The 23,004-nt window shown below is 39.5% G+C and overlaps 1 protein-coding gene across 1 annotated transcript in view; it reads left to right on the forward strand.

Moving 5' to 3' along the window:
• LOC128687301 (aldo-keto reductase family 1 member B1) overlaps positions 1 to 23,004 on the forward strand; it is a 61,984-nt gene that overhangs the window by 29,331 nt on the left and 9,649 nt on the right. Inside the window, exons 5-7 of the mRNA XM_070098337.1 lie at positions 10,092 to 10,164; positions 13,386 to 13,524; positions 16,532 to 16,694. Of these exons, the coding sequence (XP_069954438.1) occupies positions 10,092 to 10,164; positions 13,386 to 13,524; positions 16,532 to 16,694 (375 nt within the window). The remainder of the gene's footprint in view (positions 1 to 10,091; positions 10,165 to 13,385; positions 13,525 to 16,531; positions 16,695 to 23,004) is intronic.

The raw sequence follows: 23,004 nt of genomic DNA on the forward strand, positions 1-23,004 counted from the left end.
GTCCTAGCTGACATTAATGTATTCAGTCCTAGCTGACATTAATGTATACAGTCCTAGCTGACATTAATGTATTCAGTCCTAGCTGACATTAATGTATACAGTCCTAGCTGACATTAATGTATACAGTCCTAGCTGACATTAATGTATTCAGTCCTAGCTGACATTAATGTATACAGTCCTAGCTGACATCAGTGTATACAGTCCTAGCTGACATTAATGTATACAGTCCTAGCTGACATCAATGTATACAGTCTTAGCTGACATTAATGTATACAGTCCTAGCTGACATTAATGTATACAGTCCTAGCTGACATTAATGTATACAGTCCTAACTGACATTAATGTATACAGCCCTAGCTGACATTAATGTATACAGTCCTAGCTGACATTAATGTATACAGTCCTAGCTGACATTAATGTATACAGTCCTAGCTGACATCAATGTATACAGTCCTAGCTGACATTAATGTATACAGTCCTAGCTGACATTAATGTATACAGTCCTAGCTGACATTAATGTATACAGTCCTAGCTGACATTAATGTATACAGTCCTAGCTGACATTAATGTATACAGTCCTAGCTGACATTAATGTATACAGTCCTAGCTGACATTAATGTATACAGTCCTAGCTGACATTAATGTATACAGTCCTAGCTGACATTAATGTATACAGTCCTAGCTGACATTAATGTATACAGTCCTAGCTGACATTAATGTATACAGTCCTAGCTGACATTAATGTATACAGTCCTAGCTGACATTAATGTATACAGTCCTAGCTGACATTAATGTATACAGTCCTAGCTGACATTAATGTATACAGTCCTAGCTGACATTAATGTATACAGTCCTAGCTGACATTAATGTATTCAGTCCTAGCTGACATTAATGTATACAGTCCTAGCTGACATCAATGTATACAGTCCTAGCTGACATTAATGTATACAGTCCTAGCTGACATTAATGTATACAGCCCTAGCTGACATCAATGTATACAGTCCTAGCTGACATTAATGTATACAGTCCTAGCTGACATTAATGTATACAGTCCTAGCTGACATTAATGTATACAGTCCTAGCTGACATTAATGTATACAGTCCTAGCTGACATTAATGTATACAGTCCTAGCTGACATTAATGTATAGTCAGCTGACATTAATGTATACAGTCCTAGCTGACATTAATGTATACAGTCCTAGCTGACATTAATGTATACAGTCCTAGCTGACATTAATGTATACAGTCCTAGCTGACATTAATGTATACAGTCCTAGCTGACATTAATGTATACAGTCCTAGCTGACATTAATGTATACAGTCCTAGCTGACATTAATGTATACAGTCCTAGCTGACATTAATGTATACAGTCCTAGCTGACATTAATGTATACAGTCCTAGCTGACATTAATGTATACAGTCCTAGCTGACATTAATGTATACAGTCTGACTAGCTGACATTAATGTATACAGTCCTAGCTGACATTAATGTATACAGTCCTAGCTGACATTAATGTATACAGTCCTAGCTGACATTAATGTATACAGTCCTAGCTGACATTAATGTATACAGTCCTAGCTGACATTAATGTATACAGTCCTAGCTGACATTAATGTATACAGTCCTAGCTGACATTAATGTATACAGTCCTAGCTGACATTAATGTATACAGTCCTAGCTGACATTAATGTATACAGTCCTAGCTGACATTAATGTATACAGTCCTAGCTGACATTAATGTATACAGTCCTAGCTGACATTAATGTATACAGTCCTAGCTGACATTAATGTATACAGTCCTAGCTGACATTAATGTATACAGTCCTAGCTGACATTAATGTATACAGTCCTAGCTGACATTAATGTATACAGTCCTAGCTGACATTAATGTATACAGTCCTAGCTGACATTAATGTATACAGTCCTAGCTGACATTAATGTATACAGTCCTAGCTGACATTAATGTATACAGTCCTAGCTGACATTAATGTATACAGTCCTAGCTGACATTAATGTATACAGTCATAGCTGACATTAATGTATACAGTCCTAGCTGACATTAATGTATACAGTGCTGACATTAATGTATACAGTCCTAGCTGACATTAATGTATACAGTCCTAGCTGACATTAATGTATACAGTCCTAGCTGACATTAATGTATACAGTCCTAGCTGACATTAATGTATACAGTCCTAGCTGACATTAATGTATACAGTCCTAGCTGACATTAATGTATACAGTCCTAGCTGACATTAATGTATACAGTCCTAGCTGACATTAATGTATACAGTCCTAGCTGACATTAATGTATACAGTCCTAGCTGACATTAATGTATACAGTCCTAGCTGACATTAATGTATACAGTCCTAGCTGACATTAATGTATACAGTCCTAGCTGACATTAATGTATACAGTCCTAGCTGACATTAATGTATACAGTCCTAGCTGACATTAATGTATACAGTCCTAGCTGACATTAATGTATACAGTCCTAGCTGACATTAATGTATACAGTCCTAGCTGACATTAATGTATACAGTCCTAGCTGACATTAATGTATACAGTCCTAGCTGACATTAATGTATACAGTCCTAGCTGACATTAATGTATACAGTCCTAGCTGACATTAATGTATACAGTCCTAGCTGACATTAATGTATACAGTCCTAGCTGACATTAATGTATACAGTCCTAGCTGACATTAATGTATACAGTCCTAGCTGACATTAATGTATACAGTCCTAGCTGACATTAATGTATACAGTCCTAGCTGACATTAATGTATACAGTCCTAGCTGACATTAATGTATACAGTCCTAGCTGACATTAATGTATACAGTCCTAGCTGACATTAATGTATACAGTCCTAGCTGACATCAATGTATACAGTCCATTAATGTATACAGTCCTAGCTGACATTAATGTATACAGTCCTAGCTGACATTAATGTATACAGTCCTAGCTGACATTAATGTATACAGTCCTAGCTGACATTAATGTATACAGTCCTAGCTGACATTAATGTATACAGTCCTAGCTGACATTAATGTATACAGTCCTAGCTGACATTAATGTATACAGTCCTAGCTGACATTAATGTATACAGTCCTAGCTGACATTAATGTATACAGTCCTAGCTGACATTAATGTATACAGTCCTAGCTGACATTAATGTATACAGTCCTAGCTGACATTAATGTATACAGTCCTAGCTGACATTAATGTATACAGTCCTAGCTGACATTAATGTATACAGTCCTAGCTGACATTAATGTATACAGTCCTAGCTGACATTAATGTATACAGTCCTAGCTGACATTAATGTATACAGTCCTAGCTGACATTAATGTATACAGTCCTAGCTGACATTAATGTATACAGTCCTAGCTGACATTAATGTATACAGTCCTAGCTGACATTAATGTATACAGTCCTAGCTGACATTAATGTATACAGTCCTAGCTGACATTAATGTATACAGTCCTAGCTGACATTAATGTATACAGTCCTAGCTGACATTAATGTATACAGCTGACATCAATGTATACAGCCTAGCTGACATCAATGTATACAGTCAGTCCTAGCTGACATTAATGTATACAGTCCTAGCTGACATTAATGTATACAGTCCTAGCTGACATCAATGTATACAGTCCTAGCTGACATTAATGTATACAGTCCTAGCTGACATCAATGTATACAGTCCTAGCTGACATTAATGTATACAGTCCTAGCTGACATTAATGTATACAGTCCTAGCTGACATTAATGTATACAGTCCTAGCTGACATTAATGTATACAGTCCTAGCTGACATTAATGTATACAGTCCTAGCTGACATTAATGTATACAGTCCTAGCTGACATTAATGTATACAGTCCTAGCTGACATTAATGTATACAGTCCTAGCTGACATTAATGTATACAGTCCTAGCTGACATTAATGTATACAGTCCTAGCTGACATTAATGTATACAGTCCTAGCTGACATTAATGTATACAGTCCTAACTGACATCAATGTATACAGTCCTAGCTGACATTAATGTATACAGTCCTAGCTGACATTAATGTATACAGTCCTAGCTGACATTAATGTATACAGTCCTAGCTGACATTAATGTATACAGTCCTAGCTGACATTAATGTATACAGTCCTAACTGACATCAATGTATACAATCCTAGCTGACATTAATGTATACAGTCCTAGCTGACATTAATGTATACAGTCCTAGCTGACATCAGTGTATACAGGCCTAGCTGACATCAATGTATACAGTCCTAGCTGACATTAATGTATACAGTCCTAGCTGACATTAATGTATACAGTCCTAGCTGACATTAATGTATTCAGTCCTAACTGACATCAATGTATACAGTCCTAGCTGACATTAATGTATACAGTCCTAGCTGACATTAATGTATACAGTCCTAGCTGACATCAGTGTATACAGGCCTAGCTGACATCAATGTATACAGTCCTAGCTGACATCAGTGTATATAGTCCTAGCTGACATCAATGTATACAGGCCTAACTGACATCAATGTATACAGGCCTAGCTGACATCAGTGTATACAGTCCTAGCTGACATCAATGTATAGAGGCCTAGCTGGCATCAGTGTATACAGGCCTAGCTGACATCAGTGTATACAGTCCTAACTGACATCAATGTATACAGGCCTAGCTGACATTAATGTATACAGTCCTAGCTGACATTAATGTATACAGTCCTAGCTGACATCAATGTATACAGTCCTAGCTGACATTAATGTATACAGTCCTAGCTGACATTAATGTATACAGTCCTAGCTGACATTAATGTATACAGTCCTAGCTGACATCAATGTATACAGTCCTAGCTGACATTAATGTATACAGTCCTAGCTGACATTAATGTATAGAGTCCTAACTGACATCAATGTATACAGTCCTAGCTGACATTAATGTATACAGTCCTAGCTGACATTAATGTATACAGTCCTAGCTGACATCAATGTATACAGTCCTAGCTGACATTAATGTATACAGTCCTAGCTGACATCAATGTATACAGTCCTAGCTGACATTAATGTATACAGTCCTAGCTGACATCAATGTATACAGTCCTAGCTGACATTAATGTATACAGTCCTAGCTGACATTAATGTATACAGTCCTAGCTGACATTAATGTATACAGTCCTAGCTGACATCAATGTATACAGTCCTAGCTGACATTAATGTATACAGTCCTAGCTGACATCAATGTATACAGTCGTAGCTGACATTAATGTATACAGTCCTAGCTGACATCAATGTATACAGTCCTAGCTGACATTAATGTATACAGTCCTAGCTGACATTAATGTATACAGTCCTAGCTGACATTAATGTATACAGTCCTAGCTGACATTAATGTATACAGTCCTAGCTGACATTAATGTATACATTCCTAGCTGACATTAATGTATACAGTCCTAGCTGACATTAATGTATACAGTCCTAGCTGACATTAATGTATACAGTCCTAGCTGACATCAATGTATACAGTCCTAGCTGACGTCAGTGTATACATGCCTAGCTGACATCAATGTATACAGTCCTAGCTGACATCAGTGTATATAGTCCTAGCTGACATCAATGTATACAGGCCTAGCTGACATCAATGTATACAGGCCTAGCTGACATCAGTGTATACAGGCCTAGCTGACATCAATGTATACAGCCCTAGCTGACATCAATGTATACAGTCCTAGAACATAAGAAAGGAGGAACACTGCAGCAGGCCTGTTGGCCCATACTAGGCAGCTTCTTTACAATTCATCCCACTAACAAAACATTTGACCAACCTAATTTTCAATGCTACCCAAGAAATAAGCTCTGATGTGCAAGTCCCACTCAAATCCAACCTCTCCCACTCATAAGAATGTAGTTATCCAACCTAAATTTGAAACTACCCAAAGTGCTAGCCTCAATAACCCAACTAGGTAGACTATTCCACTCATCAACTACCCTATTTCCAAACCAATACTTTCCTGTGTCCTTTCTAAATCTAAACTTATCTTATTTAAATCCATTACTGCGGGTTCTCTCTTGGAGAGATATCCTCAAGACCTTATTAATATCCCCTTTATTAATACCTATCTTCCACTTATACACTTCGATCAGGTCTCCCCTCATTCTTCGTCTAACAAGTGAATGTAACTTAAGAGTCTTCAATCTTTCTTCATAAGGAAGATTTCTAATGTTATGTATTAATTTAGTCATCCTACGCTGAATGTTTTCTAACGAATTTATGTCCATTCTGTAATATGGATACCAGAATTGAGCTGCATAATCTAGGTGAGGCCTTACTAATGATGTATAAAGCTGCAGTATGACCTCTGGACTTCTGTTGCTTACACTTCTTGATATAAATCCCAGTAATCTATTTGCTTTATTTCGTACGCTTAGGCATTGCTGTCTTGGTTTAAGGTTGCTGCTCACCATAACCCCCAAGTCCTTTTCGCAATCTGTATGGCAAAGTTCTACATCATTTAACTTATAAATGCTAGGGTTATGGACACTCCCGAACTTCAGAACCTTGCATTTATCTACATTGAACTGCATCTGCCACTTTTCTGACCAAGAGTAGAGTTTGTTTAAATCCTCCTGAAGTTCCCTAACATCAACGTTTGAATCAATTATCCTACCTATCTTTGTGTCATCGGCGAATTTGTTCATATCACTAGTAATTCCCTCATCAAGGTCATTGATATATATTATAAACAACAACGGGCCCAAGACTGATCCCTGTGGAACGCCACTTGTTACAGATCCCCACTCGGACTTAACCCCATTTATGGACACTCTTTGCTTCCTGTCAGTGAGCCATGACTCGATCCACGAGAACACTTTTTCCCCAATGCCATGAGCTGCCACTTTCTTTAACAGTCTATGGTGCGGAACTCTATCAAAAGCCTTACTAAAATCTAAGTAAATAATATCAAATTCTTTATCGTGGTCAACAGCCTCAAAAGCTTTACTGAAGAAAGTTAATAAATTAGTTAGACAAGACCGGCCTCTTGTGAATCCATGCTGAGTATCATTAATCAAGCTATGCTTATCGAGATGGCTTCTCATAATCTCAGCTATAATTGACTCTAGTAATTTGCCTACAATTGAGGTCAGGCTTATTGGGCGGTAATTTGACGGTAACGACTTGTCCCCTGTTTTAAAAATAGGAATTACATTAGCCATCTTCCACATATCAGACACTACACATGTTTGAAGAGATAAATTAAAAATATTAGTTAATGGTTCACAGAGTTCCATTTTGCATTCCTTAAGAACCCTTGAAAAAACCTCATCAGGACCCGGCGGCTTATTTTGCTTCAGTCTGTCTATCTACTTCACAACCATTTCACTAGTGACTGGGATGTTACATAATTTATCTTCTTCTAGCCCACTATAAAAACTAATTACTGGAATATTGTTAGTGTCTTCCTGTGTAAAAACCGAGAGAAAATAATTATTTAAAATCGAGCACATTTCATTCTCTTTGTCAGTAAGGTGCCCATATTTATTTTTAAGGGGACCTATCTTATCTCTAACTTTTGTTCTATAGACCTGGAAAAAACTTTTTGGGTTAGTTTTAGAATCCCTAGCAACTTTAATTTCATAGTCCCTTTTAGCTTTTCTTATTCCCCTTTTAATGTCCCTCTTAATGTCAATATACTGATTCATAAGGTGACCCTCACCTGTTTTGATACGCCTATAAATTCCTTTCTTATGCCCTAGTAGATATTTGAGCCTATTATTCATCCATTTTGGGTCATTTCTATTTGATCTAATTTCTTTATACGGGATAAACGTTCTTTGAGCAGCATGTATAGTGTTCAGAAAACTGTCATATTGATAGCTCTCTTCGTTACCTCAGTCAACAGATGATAAGTGTTCTCTAAGCCCATCGTAATCTGCTAAGCGAAAATCTGGGACTGTTACTGAGTTATCGCTACTATCGTACTTCCATTCAATGCTAAATGTAATTGATTTGTGGTCGCTAGCACCCAGTTCCTCTGAAATTTCTAAATTATTAACAAGGGATTCATTGTTTGCCAGAACTAAGTCAAGCAGGTTATTTTCCCTTGTAGGTTCTGTCACAAACTACTTCAAAAAACAATCCTGAACTACTTCTAAGAAGTCGTATGATTCTAAATTCCCAGTCAAGAAATTCCAATCAATATGACTAAAGTTAAAGTCTCCTAGAATTACTACATTATCGTGCCTTGTGGCCTTAACAATTTCCTCCCATAGTAGTCTCCCTTGGTCCCTATCTAAGTTTGGGGGACGGTATATCACTCCTAAAATCAGTTTTTCATGCCCCTCTGAAAATTCTATCCAAACAGACTCTGTATGTGTTACCTCAGACTTAATACCCGTTTTTATGCAACAGTTCAAGCGATCTCGGGCATACAATGCCACCCCACCCCCCTTCCCGACACTTCTATCTACTTGGAACAATTTAAAACCCTGAATGTGACATTCCGCAGGCATGTCCCGACTTTTTGAATTAAACCACGTCTCAGTTAAGGCAAATGCATCAATGTTACCTGCACTAGCAACTAATCTCAACTCGTCCATCTTATTCCTAGCACTACGGCTATTAGCATAATAAACATTGAAAGACTCTCCTTTCTCTTTACCCTTCCTGCTCATTTCTGTTTTTCTACTAAACCTATTACTGTCCTTACTGGCTTTTCAATATCTACCTCGTTCTGCTTATTACTAGTTCCCCTAGAACTCATAATATTACTACACTGGGACTTCACTGTTTTCCTGCCAAACCCCATACCACTAACTATTTCTAGTTTAAAGTCCTAACAGCTCCCTTCACTGCAGTTGCCAGTGCTCCCACCCCAGACCTAGATAAGTGAACCCCATCCCTGGCATACATGTCATTTCTGCCATAGAAGAGGTCCCAGTTGTCAATGAATGTTACCACATTTTCCTTACAGTATTTGTCCAGCCAGCAATTGACACCAATTGCCCTGGACAACCATTCATTTCCAACTCCTCTCCTTGGCTAAATACCACATATGACAGGGTGCCCACCCTTCCTCCTAATTATTTCTATTGCTGGCCTATACCTGCTAATCAGGTCTTCACTCCTATGTCTGCCAACATCGTTGCCTCCAGCACTGAGACAGATAACAGGATTGCTCCCATTACCTCTCATGATGTCATCCAGACGGCAAACAATATTCTCCATCCCAGCCCCAGGAAAGCAAACCCTCTGTCTCCTACTCCTGTCCTTCAAGCAGAAAGCCCTATCCATATACCTAACTTGGCTATCCCCAACAACAACAATATTCTTACCTTCCTTGATGTCATTCGTTGTGATGTTCCCAGTAGTCGACTCACATTCGTCGGGTAGTACTGAGAATGTATTAGATGTTTCCACAACAGTTTCCACGGCAGTCTCTTTCTTTTTCATCGTTTCTACCTTTCCATTCGTCTTCTTGATCGTCAACTTCGTTCCCTGCTGTCCAGCCACTGACCAGTTTCCCTTCTTGACCTGAGGACTCAAAACAGGAGGACTACTACGAATCTTCTTGTTTTCCTCGGTCAGTCGCCGAATCTCCATCTTCGCCATCCTCAATTCTTCCTTAAGCTGTTGGTAAAGTTGCTCGATGGAGTGCATCTTGCTTCAATTCGTAGAGAGCGCACAAACAGGTCTTCACAAAGCTAAGTACACGTCACCACTGACATCAATATATACAGGCCTAGCTGACATCAATGACGTATTACTCTATAGAAAGCCGCTTGTTATGCAGAACATTTCGGGCAAATTAGGTCAGTTTTGTCCCAGGATGCGACCCACACCAGTCCACTAAGAACCAGGTACCTATTTTACTGATGTGTGAACATAGACAACAGTTGTCTTAAGCAAACACTTCGTAATGTTTTCCAGCTGTACCGGGGATCGATCCCCGGGGGCCTGAGTGTCAGCTGAGGAAAAAAACAATTTGTTTTGTTTCTTTTTCTTGTTTTCAAAGTATCCCTTAACGTTTTTCCAAAAATTTCATTCGTTAGTTTTATTTAATTATTTATTTATTTATTGACAGGTTGATGCCGGAAAAGCTAAAGCAATTGGACTTTCCAACTTCAACAGTCAGCAAATTGAGAGAATTGTTAAAGGTAAGTGTTGGGAGAAGTGAACAGTCAGTCAGTAGAGCAGTAAGTGTTGGGAGAAGTGAACAGTCAGTCAGTAGAGCAGTAAGTGTTGGAAGAAGTGAACAGTCAGTCAGTACAGCAGTAAGTGTTGGAAGAAGTGAACAGTCAGTACAGCAGTAAGTGTTGGGAGAAGTCAACAGTCAGTACAGCAGTAAGTGTTGGGAGAAGTCAACAGTCAGTACAGCAGTAAGTGTTGGGAGAAATCAACAGTCAGTACAGCAGTAAGTGTTGGTAGAAATCAACAGTCAGTACAGCAGTAAGTGTTGGGAGAAGTCAACAGTCAGTACAGCAGTAAGTGCTGGGAGAAGTCAACAGTCAGTACAGCAGTAAGTGTTGGGAGAAATCAACAGTCAGTACAGCAGTAAGTGTTGGGAGAAGTCAACAGTCAGTACAGCAGTAAGTGTTGGTAGAAATCAACAGTCAGTACAGCAGTAAGTGTTGGGAGAAATCAACAGTCAGTACAGCAGTAAGTGTTGGGAGAAATCAACAGTCAGTACAGCAGTAAGTGTTGGTAGAAATCAACAGTCAGTACAGCAGTAAGTGTTGGGAGAAATCAACAGTCAGTACAGCAGTAAGTGTTGGGAGAAATCAACAGTCAGTACAGCAGTAAGTGTTGGGAGAAGTCAACAGTCAGTACAGCAGTAAGTGTTGGGAGAAGTCAACAGTCAGTACAGCAGTAAGTGTTGGGAGAAATCAAGTCAATACAGCAGTAAGTGTTGGGAGAAATCAACAGTCAGTACAGCAGTAAGTGTTGGGAGAAATCAACAGTCAGTACAGCAGTAAGTGTTGGTAGAAATCAACAGTCAGTACAGCAGTAAGTGTTGCGAGAAGTCAACAGTCAGTACAGCAGTAAGTGTTGCGAGAAGTCAACAGTCAGTACAGCAGTAAGTGTTGGGAGAAATCAACAGTCAGTACAGCAGTAAGTGTTGGGAGAAATCAACAGTCAGTACAGCAGTAAGTGTTGGTAGAAATCAACAGTCAGTACAGCAGTAAGTGTTGGGAGAAGTGAACAGTCAGTACAGCAGTAAGTGTTGGGAGAAATCAACAGTCAGTACAACAGTAAGGGAAACACTTGCCTCATGTAACATCAACTTGTACCTCATTGATATAAAGGTTCCGATGAGGTTAGACGGGCAATTTTTGTCGTGTAGTAAGTGTGTTGTAGCGATTTTTTTGTGTCACAAAGTTGAGCCTGTTAGAGAACAACTTGTGTGAATTTCTGTTTCGAGATCGGTAAAACGGCAAGTGGAACTCAAAAAATTGTTTCAGCAAGCCATTGAAAAGTCTGGTCATCAATGAACTTAAAAAAAACAGACACCGACAATTAAAATACAACATAGCGATCGTCCACCACCCGTCATACTCATCGGATCTAGCCCCTTATGGCTTCTTTCTCTTCCCAAAAATATAAATACCAGCCATGGGGGGGGGGGGGTGAAGCGTTTCAACGACGTGCAGAAGATTCAAGCTGAATCACTGGCTGCACTTGACATAATTAGAAGAGAAGAGTTCCAGTAATGTAGATAAATGGTTCAGAGAACAAACATGTGCAACACTTGAGTGTCTTTACTGAGGAAACATTCCGCCACACAGTGGCTTCATCAGCCCATACAAAGGAGAATGGTGAAGAACAGGAGGAGTTTGAGGTAACCAGTCACTCAACCTTGAGTCGATGTAATCAGTCGACCTAATGATCGGTGGACACTGTTGTAGTCCTTAAGATGCACTGAATGAGCCAAGGGAAGAGATGGATACTTGTTCCCATTGTATAGAAGTACAGTTTTTAGGCTTCTGGAGGAGCTGTCAATGAAGAGTCTCCACTCATCTGGATTGCATGCAATTCCAATTGCATTAAATAGGCCTGATACATCATTACAGTAGCACAACCTGTCTTCATTAGTGAAGAAGGTTGAGAAATATTGGTGACGTTTTCTTTAGCTTGTCACTTGCACACTTTCATCCACCAAGTCCCCTATGAGCCTTAACATCAAAAGCTCAGCATTTGTCTTTGTCAAACCAAGATCTCTGACAAGGTCACTGAGGTCTGGTAGGTTCGGGTAGTAAGGATTCCTCCCAACAGCTGCATCTGTGAGATCATAGTCTTGTTCACTGAGCTCTTCATTTTCTGATTTGCTGCTTTCTTCTTCTGACGGTTGACTTCGGAGGTGTAGGTACAGGAAGATCAACACTGTGGTACTGGTGCAATAGAAGAGGGAAGGTCTGGATAAGAAACAGCAGGTGCATTTTTCCCAGTTCGGTGTTTGGAAGGATCCACTACCAGACAGAAGCAGCAGTTGGTTGAGTGATCAGTGGGTTCATGTCATATTATAGGAACACCAAACTTCATGACTCTTTTTTCTCCTCTATATCATCCTGTAAAAGAAAAAAAGAAGTAGTTTCTGTTACATTTCATTTAAAAAATGTTCCTATTCAAGACTGTACCCTTCATATAACTAATGACTTTCTTAGCTTCCAATGTTTTCTTACAATGTTGACAAGCAACATGAGGCGCCCAGGTCTTGTCTTGGTCCACAACTGACATGACAAAATATGATTTGTAAGCTTCACACATTGTTTTAGATGTTGTTACAGAGAACTTCTTTGCTCTTGTCCTAATGAATTGACCATATATGTAGCAGAATGTATCCTCTTGATGCCATTTCACTTCTGATGTCTTCTCAGGCAGCCAGAGCTGAACTGAATGCTGATTTCTGAGTCCCTGTTTTTATATTTGCCAAGAAAACCCCTAAAACAATAGTTTTACATCAGTCTTACTTGAAAGTGTTCCAGAAGTGTCCTGACCACAAAAACAAAGTTCTGGGAACATAATTGTGTTTTTTTTTAAATTTTGTTTAGTTATAAAGAATTATGAAATGACGCTTATTTCACAGGAACATGACAAAAGTGAATTTTTTTATATAGTGTTATATTTAGGAATGGATTCAGGGTAACTATTTTGGCGGATTTGTTTTCTGGAGATGATTGTGCTTCCTTGAGCAACAGTACCATCATCAGAAACAGTTGATGTGTTAAAAAGAAAAGTTTGATTTAAATATGATATTCAGTTTTCATTATTTTATTATCTAAAAATATCATTATTTAATTTAACTTTATAGGCCAAATTAATATTAACCTCAAGAGATACCTGATAATTTTTCTGAATGTGTTGTTCTCAATCCCATCAGTGGCACGGATCCAGCCAGCTAATTTACAAGTGGAGGTTCATGCATATCATATGCAGAAAAATCTGAGAGGTGTATGTCAGAAGTTTGGAATTCCTGTTTGTGCTTTTGCACCTCTAGGAGCTCCCTACAAAAAACTGGGGTAAGTGCAGCGTGTGTGTGTGTGTGTGTGTGTGTGTGTGTTTATATATATATATATATATATATATATATATATATATATATATATATATATATACATATATATATACATATATATACACACACATATATATACACACACATATATATATATATATATATATATATATATATATATATATATATATATATATATATATATATATATATATATATATATATATATATATATATATATATATATTGAAAACAGTCGCAGCTGGGCGATCTTAAGCATGGAAGACAAGCCACGGGTTGGGGGTGGAAATCCTTAGCTCAAATACTTTCACACTTCTCAGTGCGTCATCAGGAGCTATGCAATTTTGCAAGAGAGCAATTAAAGCAGGGAGAGAGTTCTCAGAGTAGCATAGTGCGGATGTGTCACCGACCACAGTTACCTTTACAATGGCCGATGCCAACCCCACCCTACCACCATCACCCATATGGGGTAGGAGGGCTTCTGAGATGTCAAGTATGAGATTATAAGACATAACAGCCAGCCCCAAGCTTTTTCTAGTCATTTATACCAGGTCATGTGATTTGAGAAAATCTGTTTCTCGTTGGATACTATACACATGGCTTGCTATTATTCTGTGTAACCCTTTTAAATAATAAAAAAAAGGAATAGAATGTGCTCTTTATATGTTTAAATGATCTAGAGTACTGGAATGTTCTGTCGAGGTACTCAGAAGTATCTCTTCGTAAATATTGTCTACTATTCTTCTCATTGTCGGTTAATATGCCTGACTTGGGAGTCTTCTACGCCTTTCCGATAATATTTCTTTGATCTAAATTTCTAATTTCTACTAACACCTTACTGGAATGGGATTCTGTCCAGGTTATAGTACCAAACAGTTCTGTCATGGAAAGAAACAATTGAATCTTCCCTCTTGAAACATGAGAGGAACCCAGTATATAACTCAAATTATGGGTTATACAAGCTTGAATATTATTTAGTAGAGTCCTAGGCCCTTTTCTCTTTCTCATATACATAAATGACCTACCAAATGCATCGCAACTACTCAAACCCACACTATTTGCAGATGACACTACATACGTCTTCTCTCACCCGAGCCCAGTCATGCTAGTCAATACTGTAAATACGGAATTACAGAAAATATGAACCTGGATAAGGACCAACAAACTTACTCTAAACATTGACAAAACCTGCTTCATTCAGTTTGGTAACAAAGCTACAGATGTGTCTCTTAACATAATGATAAACGGATCACCTATCACAAAACTCACAGAGGGAAAGTTCTTAGGAATCCACCTTGATAATAGACTCAAATTTCAAACACATATACAACAAATTTCCAAAAAAAATTCCAAGACCGTAGGCATACTATCGAAGATACGGTACTATGTTCCACAGTCAGCTCTTCTGGCCCTATATCACTCACTTATCTACCTCTATCTCACCTATGGAATTTGTGCATGGGGCTCAACAACAATAAACCATCTCAGACCACTAATTACCCAACAAAAGGCTGCAGTCAGAATGATAACAAATTCCCACTACAGACAGCACACTCCACCAATATTCAAAACTCTAAACCTACTCACCATACAAAACATCCATACTTATTACTGCACCTATTACATACATAGAACACTTAACTCTGACATAAACCCTCCCCTCAAACATCTTACCAACCTCAACAGAACACATGACCATAACACAAGACACAGATCACTCTTTGATGTTCCTCGTGTCCATCTCACACTATGTAAAAACTCAATGCACATAAAAGGCCCTAAAATCTGGAATTCATTACCTGTGAATATAAAAGAAACACTGTCTGTTTATAAATTCAAGTCTCTTCTCAAAAATCACTTACTCACCCACAACTAAATAAATACTGAATAATTGTATCTCATAAATTGTATCTCATAAATGTTTCTCATTATTGTATCTCATAAATGTCTAACCTGTGAGTCAATAAAACTTTGTCATTTTTTAATTACATTACCTAACAGAATACTCCATTCTACTGATTACACAGCAACACAGTAAATGACCATATGACCTGTCTTTGTAATACTCATTTGTACTAAATTGTTATCTCTTTACAATAATTTTTGTACCACTGAATATATCATTGCTTAGTTAATCTTAAGTTAATTTTAAGCTGTCCATAATGCTCTGCATACAAGGGACTTTGGCATGCTGCACTTTAAAAATTGAATTCCTTGTACTTCCCTGTATCATTTTCAAATAAATAAATAAATAAATAAATAAATAAATAAATAAATACTTGACATCTCAGAAGCCCTCCTACCCTACATGGGGAGTAGGGGGAAGGTGGTAGGGTGGGGTTGGCACCGACCATTCTAAGAGTAACTGTGGTCGGTGACACATCCGCACTATGCTACTCTGAGAACTCTCTCCCTGCTTTAGTTGCTCTCTTGCAAAATTGCATAGCTCCTGATGACGCACTGAGAAGTGTGAAAATACTTGAGCTAAGGATTTCCAACCCACATGGCTTGTCTTGCATATACATATATATATATATATATATATATATATATATATATATATATATATATATATATATATATATATATATATATATATATATATATATATATATATATATATATATATATATATATATATATATATATATATATATATATATATATATATATATATATATATATATATATATATATATATATATATATATATATATATATATATATATATATATATATATATATATATATATATATATATATATATATATATATATATATATATATATATATATATATATATATATTCTTTTAAGAATATTTTTGAATGGTAGGTAGTTTGTAACAATGAATAATTTATGCAATGAAATTGAGTGGGTGCTTAAATTAGATGGAACATGCGAGAATACATCTGACTTTTTTTATCAATTATAGTTGAGGCATAAAATACAGTACTTATTTTTTAACACTTGTTATAAACTAACTTTCAGAACGACTGACTATCCACCTCTTCTGGAACATACAGTTGTGAAGAAAATTGCAAAGGATAACAATAAAACTACTGCGCAAGTTCTTCTCCGCCACTTGGTTCAGCACGGGTTAATTGTTATTCCCAAGGCAACTAAACCAGAGCATGTCGTACAGAATTTTAAGGTAAAAGACCATTAGAACATAAGAATGAAGGAACACTGCAACAGGCCTACTGGCTCATCCTAGGCAGGACTCTCAAATTCTACCATTTCCACCCACGTATTTGTCCAACCTATTCTATAATGTACTTTTATTGTCAGCTTCAGTACCATTCTCATTCGTATGTTGTCTAAACTATTTTTAAAGTTCCATAATGTTTTAGAGTCTATGATCCTACTTAGCTCCTCCATTCAACGACAACTCTGTATGAGAACCAGTACTTTCTGAAGTACTTTTTAAATCTAAATTTACCGAATTTAAATTCATTATTTCGAGTTCTTTCTTAATTCGATATTCTCAGTACTTTGTTCATGATAACGACTAACTCTGATAACGACTCATGATAACGACTGCATGCCTTCAGTCGTGTAAACATAGTCAAAGCTTGAACATTAAAATGGTATAAAATACCTAACTGTTGCATATGTGTCTTACCTAACACATAGTCAAAGCTTAACCAAGCAGCAGAAGGCTTGATGGGGAAAAGTGGCAGCAGTCAGACTGGGAACAGCTGTTAGGCGCATAACTTCAGGAGTTATGTTTATTGTCTTATTTGGAATGACCTATTCTTAACATCTGGAAACATATCTTTGGTTAAATACGTGAGTTGTGTATTGCTGTCGAAGTCTTTGATGAACTGTTTCGCAAAATCTTGGACTTGGCATAGTGAGACTTTACGGTATATGGGACAAAATAGGTGTATTTGACAGTTCCACTGCAGAATGGAGAGTTGAGTTCTTTGGCAGCAAACATGGCGTTCTTCTTCGAAGGTGTAGAGAAGAATCGTAAGTTTTACCAGTTGAGGCCGGGAGAGGGGTGGTATGGTGGTCGACTTCAATTTCTTCTTCAGAGGTGTGACAGTCTTGATCTTCTGGTAGAGTTTCAGTGGGTGTAGAGGTGGTCTGGGCAGGTGGTGTGGCTTGGGAAGCTGGTACATCAAGAGTAGATTGGGCGGCTGTGGTTGAAGGATCTGATGGAATGGTGATTCCTCCTTTTGAGAAGATTTTTCACTATTTCTAGTGATGGTGCAGTGTTAGGAAAATCGAAACTGAGAAGGCTGTTGAGGAGGAAGAGTTCATTTAATGTGGAGTTGAAAGTTCTAAGGGAGGCGGTGTTTTTTATGTGAACCTACGTCATGCAGTACATGATGTTGGGTGGAGCGTCTTCTGCGAGTGTTGACATAATATTTTACAGCAGAAATAAGATGTTGGGTAACTTGGAAAGTATTCTGAGTGTTGACTTAAAGTCTAGTGATTGCACCCCAAGTCTGGGTCTCGAAGCTTTTCTTTTGGACGATTTCCTTCCTGAAAAAGCACCTGGCTGCAAGAGAGTGATGATCACACGTGCAGTTGTAACATTTTGGTTGAGAGGTGCAGTCTTTATGAATGTGTCTGTGCCGCAGCTGAACCAGTACTTCTTTTCCTCCATAGGAAGTCTTGGCGAGGTGGGTTATGCATAGCAGTTCCAACAAAGAGTGACGTGGTAGAATCGCTCTGGTTCTGTGTTCGGGAATTAACGTGGAAATATGAGATACATAAACCTTCAGTGAGTATCAGAGATGTCATGGGAATCTCATTAAATGTGACTCTGATTATAGAGTTGGCAGTAGGAATTACTGTGAAGTCGACGGTTGTCCAGTCATTTTCCTCCTGGAGTTTACCTGGAGAGAGTTCCGGGGGTCAACGCCCCCGCGGCCCGGTCTGTGACCAGGCCTCCTGGTGGATCAGAGCCTGATCAACCAGGCTGTTGCTGCTGGCTGCACGCAAACCAACGTACGAGCCACAGCCCAGCTGATCAGGAACTGACTTTAGGTGCTTGTCCAGTGCCAGCTTGAAGACTGCCAGGGGTCTGTTGGTAATCCCCCTTATGTATGCTGGGAGGCAGTTGAACAGTCTCGGGCCCCTGACACTTATTGTATGGTCTCTTAACGTGCTAGTGACACCCCTGCTTTTCATTGGGAGGATGGTGCATCGTCTGCCAAGTCTTTTGCTTTCGTAGTGAGTGATTTTCGTGTTCTTTCTCGTCGCCTGTTGACTGGCGTCACAATGAAGCTTTTTTTCAAGAACACCGATTTCTTAGCCGTCATCACTGGGGAAGTAGCCACTTGAAAGTTACAGTCCTTGAAAATGTTCATAGCCGAGATGGTAATGATCTTGTCTGCATCGTTATCATTAAAGCAGATGATGACGAAAGTCTTTAGTAGTGAGAAGGTTGGACAGTTTCACCTGTAAGAGTATTTTTCGTAGTGTCCGAGATGGTCACACGAAGTGGGTGAATGCGCAAACGGTACACCTTGACGATGTTGCTGATAACCGATGAGTTTAGAGTTTAATATTTCCATTATGCACCCCATACCCATCCCGTGGGTGGTAGTCAAAAGATTGCAAAGGTATATAATGGGTCCTGGGACTGGGTCACAAAGTTTTGATAGATGAACAAGTTACAAAGGTAATGAACTCCAGGTAGATCTGGTCACAATCATGACAGATTATAAAGGTAATGAATCATCTACACGTCTATACATGATTATAATCATGAACAAATTCCAAAGTATTGAGCCATTCACATGTCTACACCCGGTCGCAACTGTAATGAGTTATTAGTGTAAATATTAATTGAGTACTCACCTAATTGTGGTTGCAGGGATCGAGGCTCAGCTCCTGTCCCCGCCTCATTACTGATCACTACTACGTGTGTGCAAGCACGCACACACACACACACACACACTTAAAGGCAGGGGGGCCGGACATCTCCCCGTAGGTCCTTAGAGAAGGAGCTGCGATGCTGTGTGTGCCACTACCCACAATTTTCAACACATCCATTGAAACTGGGCAACTACCTAAAGTATGGAAGAGGGCAAATGTAGTCCCCATTTTTAAGAATGTAGACAGAAACGAGGCACGAAACTACAAACCAGTGTCACTGACGTGTATAGTATGCAAAGTCATGGAGAAGATTATCAGGAGAGTGGTGGAGCACCTAGAATGGAACAAGTTTATAAATGGCAACCAGCATGGATTCATGGAAGGCAAATACTTTGTCACAAACCTACTGGAGTTTTATGACAAGGAAATGGAAGTAAAACACGAGAGAGAGAGATGGGTGGGTAGATTGCATTTTCTTGGACTGCAAGAAGACATTCAACACAGTTCCTCACAAAATATTAGTGCCAAAGCTAGAGGATCAGGCACATGTAACAGGAAGGGCACTGCAATGGATCAGAGAATACCTGACAGAGAGGCATTAACGAGTCACGGTACGTGATGAGGTATCACAGTGGGCGCATGTTTCGAGCGGGGTTCCACAGGGGTCAGTCCTAGGACCAGTGCGATTTCTGGTATATTTGAATGGCATAATAGAAGGGTTAGACTCAGGAGTGTCCCTGTTTGCAGATGATGTGAAGTTAATGAGGAGAATTAAATCAGATGAAGATTAGGCAGGACTACAAAGAGACCTGGACAGGCTGAATGCATGCTCCAGGAACTGGCTCCTCGAGTTTAACCCCGCCAAATGCAAAGTCATGAAGATCGGGGAAGGGCAAAGAAGACCGCAGACAGAGAATGGGCTAGGTGGCCAAAGACTGCAAACCTCACTCAAGGAAAAAGATTTTGGGGCGAGTATAATACGGAGCACATCTTCTGAAGCGCACATCAATCAACCAGATAACTGTTGCAGCATATGGGCGCCTGACAAACCTGAGAACAGCGTTCCGATACCTATGTACACCGTGTACGTCAGGCCCATACTGGAGTATGCAGCACCAGTTTGGAACTCACACCTGGTCAAACACGTCAAGATATTAGAGAAAGTGCAAAGGTTTGCAACAAGGCTAGTTCCAGAACTAAGGGGAATGACCTAAGAAGAAAGGTTAAGGGAAATCGGCCTGACGACACTGGAGTACAGAAGGGTAAGGCGAGACATGATAACGACATATAAAATACTGGAAGGAATAGACAAGGTGGACAGAGACAGGATGTTCCAAAGATGGGACACAGAAACAAGGGGTCACAATTGGAAGTTGAAGACTCACATGAGTCAATGAGATGTTAGGAAGCATTTCTTTAGTCATAGAGTTGTCAGGAAGTGGAACAGTCTGGCAAGTTATGTAGTGGAGGCAGGAACCATACATAGTTTTAAGACGAGGTATGATAAAGCTCATATAGCAGGGAGAGAGAGGACCTAGTAGCGGTCAGTGAAGAGGCGGGGCCAGGATCTGTGTCTCGACCCCTGCAGCTACAAGTAGGTGAGTACACACATGCGCGCACGCGCACACACAAGCACCCACAAAAGTAGAATCGTGTGTTATGAGTGATGTAAATATCCATTTCGCCTTTGTTTTTGCCTGTCTTCCACTTAATATGTTCCGTGATTCTTCGTCTCTCAGGAAAGTAAAGATTCTCGACTCGCAATCCATCCTCATGTGAGAGATTCCTTATACACTGGATTAATTTTGTCATCCTCTGAATATTGTCCAGAGCAATAATATCCGTTTTGTGGTATAGTGGACCAAAACTGAGCTGCATAATATGAGTGAAGCTTGACTTACCTGGAGTTTACCTGGAGAGAGTTCCGGGGGTCAACGCCCCCGCGGCCCGGTCTGAGACCAGGCCTCCTGGTGGATCACAGCCTGATCAACCAGGCTGTTGCTGCTGGCTGCACGCAAACCAACATACGAGCTACAGCCCGGCTGATCCGGAACTGACTTTAGGTGCTTGTCCAGTGCCAGCTTGAAGACTGCCAGGGGTCTGTTGGTAATCCCCCTTATGTGTGCTGGGAGGCAGTTGAACAGTCTCGGGCCCCTGACACTTATTGTATGGTCTCTTAACGTGCTAGTGACACCCCTGCTTTTCATTGGGGGGATGGTGCATCGTCTGCCAAGTCTTTTGCTTTCGTAATGAGTGATTTTCGTGTGCAAGTTCGGTACTAGTCCCTCTAGGATTTTCCAGGTGTATATAATCATGTATCTCTCCCTCCTGCGTTCCAGGGAATACAGGTTTAGGAACCTCAAGCGCTCCCAATAATTGAGGTGTTTTATCTCCGTTATGCGTGCCGTGAAAGTTCTCTGTACATTTTCTAGGTCGGCAATTTCACCTGCCTTGAAAGGTGCTGTTAGTGTGCAGCAATATTCCAGCCTAGATAGAACAAGTGACCTGAAGAGTGTCATCATGGGCTTGGCCTCCCTAGTTTTGAAGGTTCTCATTATCCATCCTGTCATTTTTCTAGCAGATGCGATTGATACAATGTTATGGTCCTTGAAGGTGAGATCCTCCGACATGATCACTCCCAGGTCTTTGACGTTGGTGTTTCGCTCTATTTTGTGGCCAGAATTTGTTTTGTACTCTGATGACGATTTAATTTCCTCATGTTTACCATATCTGAGTAATTGAAATTTCTCATCGTTGAACTTCATATTGTTTTCTGCAGCCCACTGAAAGATTTGGTTGATGTCTGCCTGGAGCTTTGCAGTGTCTGCAATGGAAGACACTGTCATGCAGATTCGGGTGTCATCTGCAAAGGAAGACACGGTGCTGTGGCTGACATCCTTGTCTATGTCGGATATAAGGATGAGGAACAAGATGGGAGCGAGTACTGTGCCTTGTGGAACAGAGCTTTTCACCGTAGCTGCCTCGGACTTTACTCTGTTGACGACTACTCTCTGTGTTCTGTTAGTGAGGAAATTATAGATCCATCGACCGACTTTTCCTGTTATTCCTTTAGCACGCATTTTGTGCGCTATTACGCCATGGTCACACTTGTCGAAGGCTTTTGCAAAGTCTGTATATATTACATCTGCATTCTTTTTGTCTTCTAGTGCATTTAGGACCTTGTCGTAGTGGTCCAATAGTTGAGACAGACAGGAGCGACCTGTTCTAAACCCATGTTGCCCTGGGTTGTGTAACTGATGGGTTTCTAGATGCGTGGTGATCTTGCTTCTTAGGACCCTTTCAAAGATTTTTATGATATGGGATGTTAGTGCTATTGGTCTGTAGTTCTTTGCTGTTGCTTTACTGCCCCCTTTGTGGAGTGGGGCTATGTCTGTTGTTTTTAGTAACTGTGGGACGACCCCCGTGTCCATGCTCCCTCTCCATAGGATGGAAAAGGCTCGTGATAGGGGCTTCTTGCAGTTCTTGATGAACACAGAGTTCCATGAGTCTGGCCCTGGGGCAGAGTGCATGGGCATGTCATTTATCGCCTGTTCGAAGTCATTTGGCGTCAGGATAACATCGGATAGGCTTGTGTTAATCAAATTTTGTGGCTCTCTCATAAAAAATTC

The sequence above is a fragment of the Cherax quadricarinatus genome, chromosome 62 (assembly GCF_038502225.1).
Source record: "Cherax quadricarinatus isolate ZL_2023a chromosome 62, ASM3850222v1, whole genome shotgun sequence".
NCBI lineage: Eukaryota > Metazoa > Arthropoda > Malacostraca > Decapoda > Parastacidae > Cherax > Cherax quadricarinatus.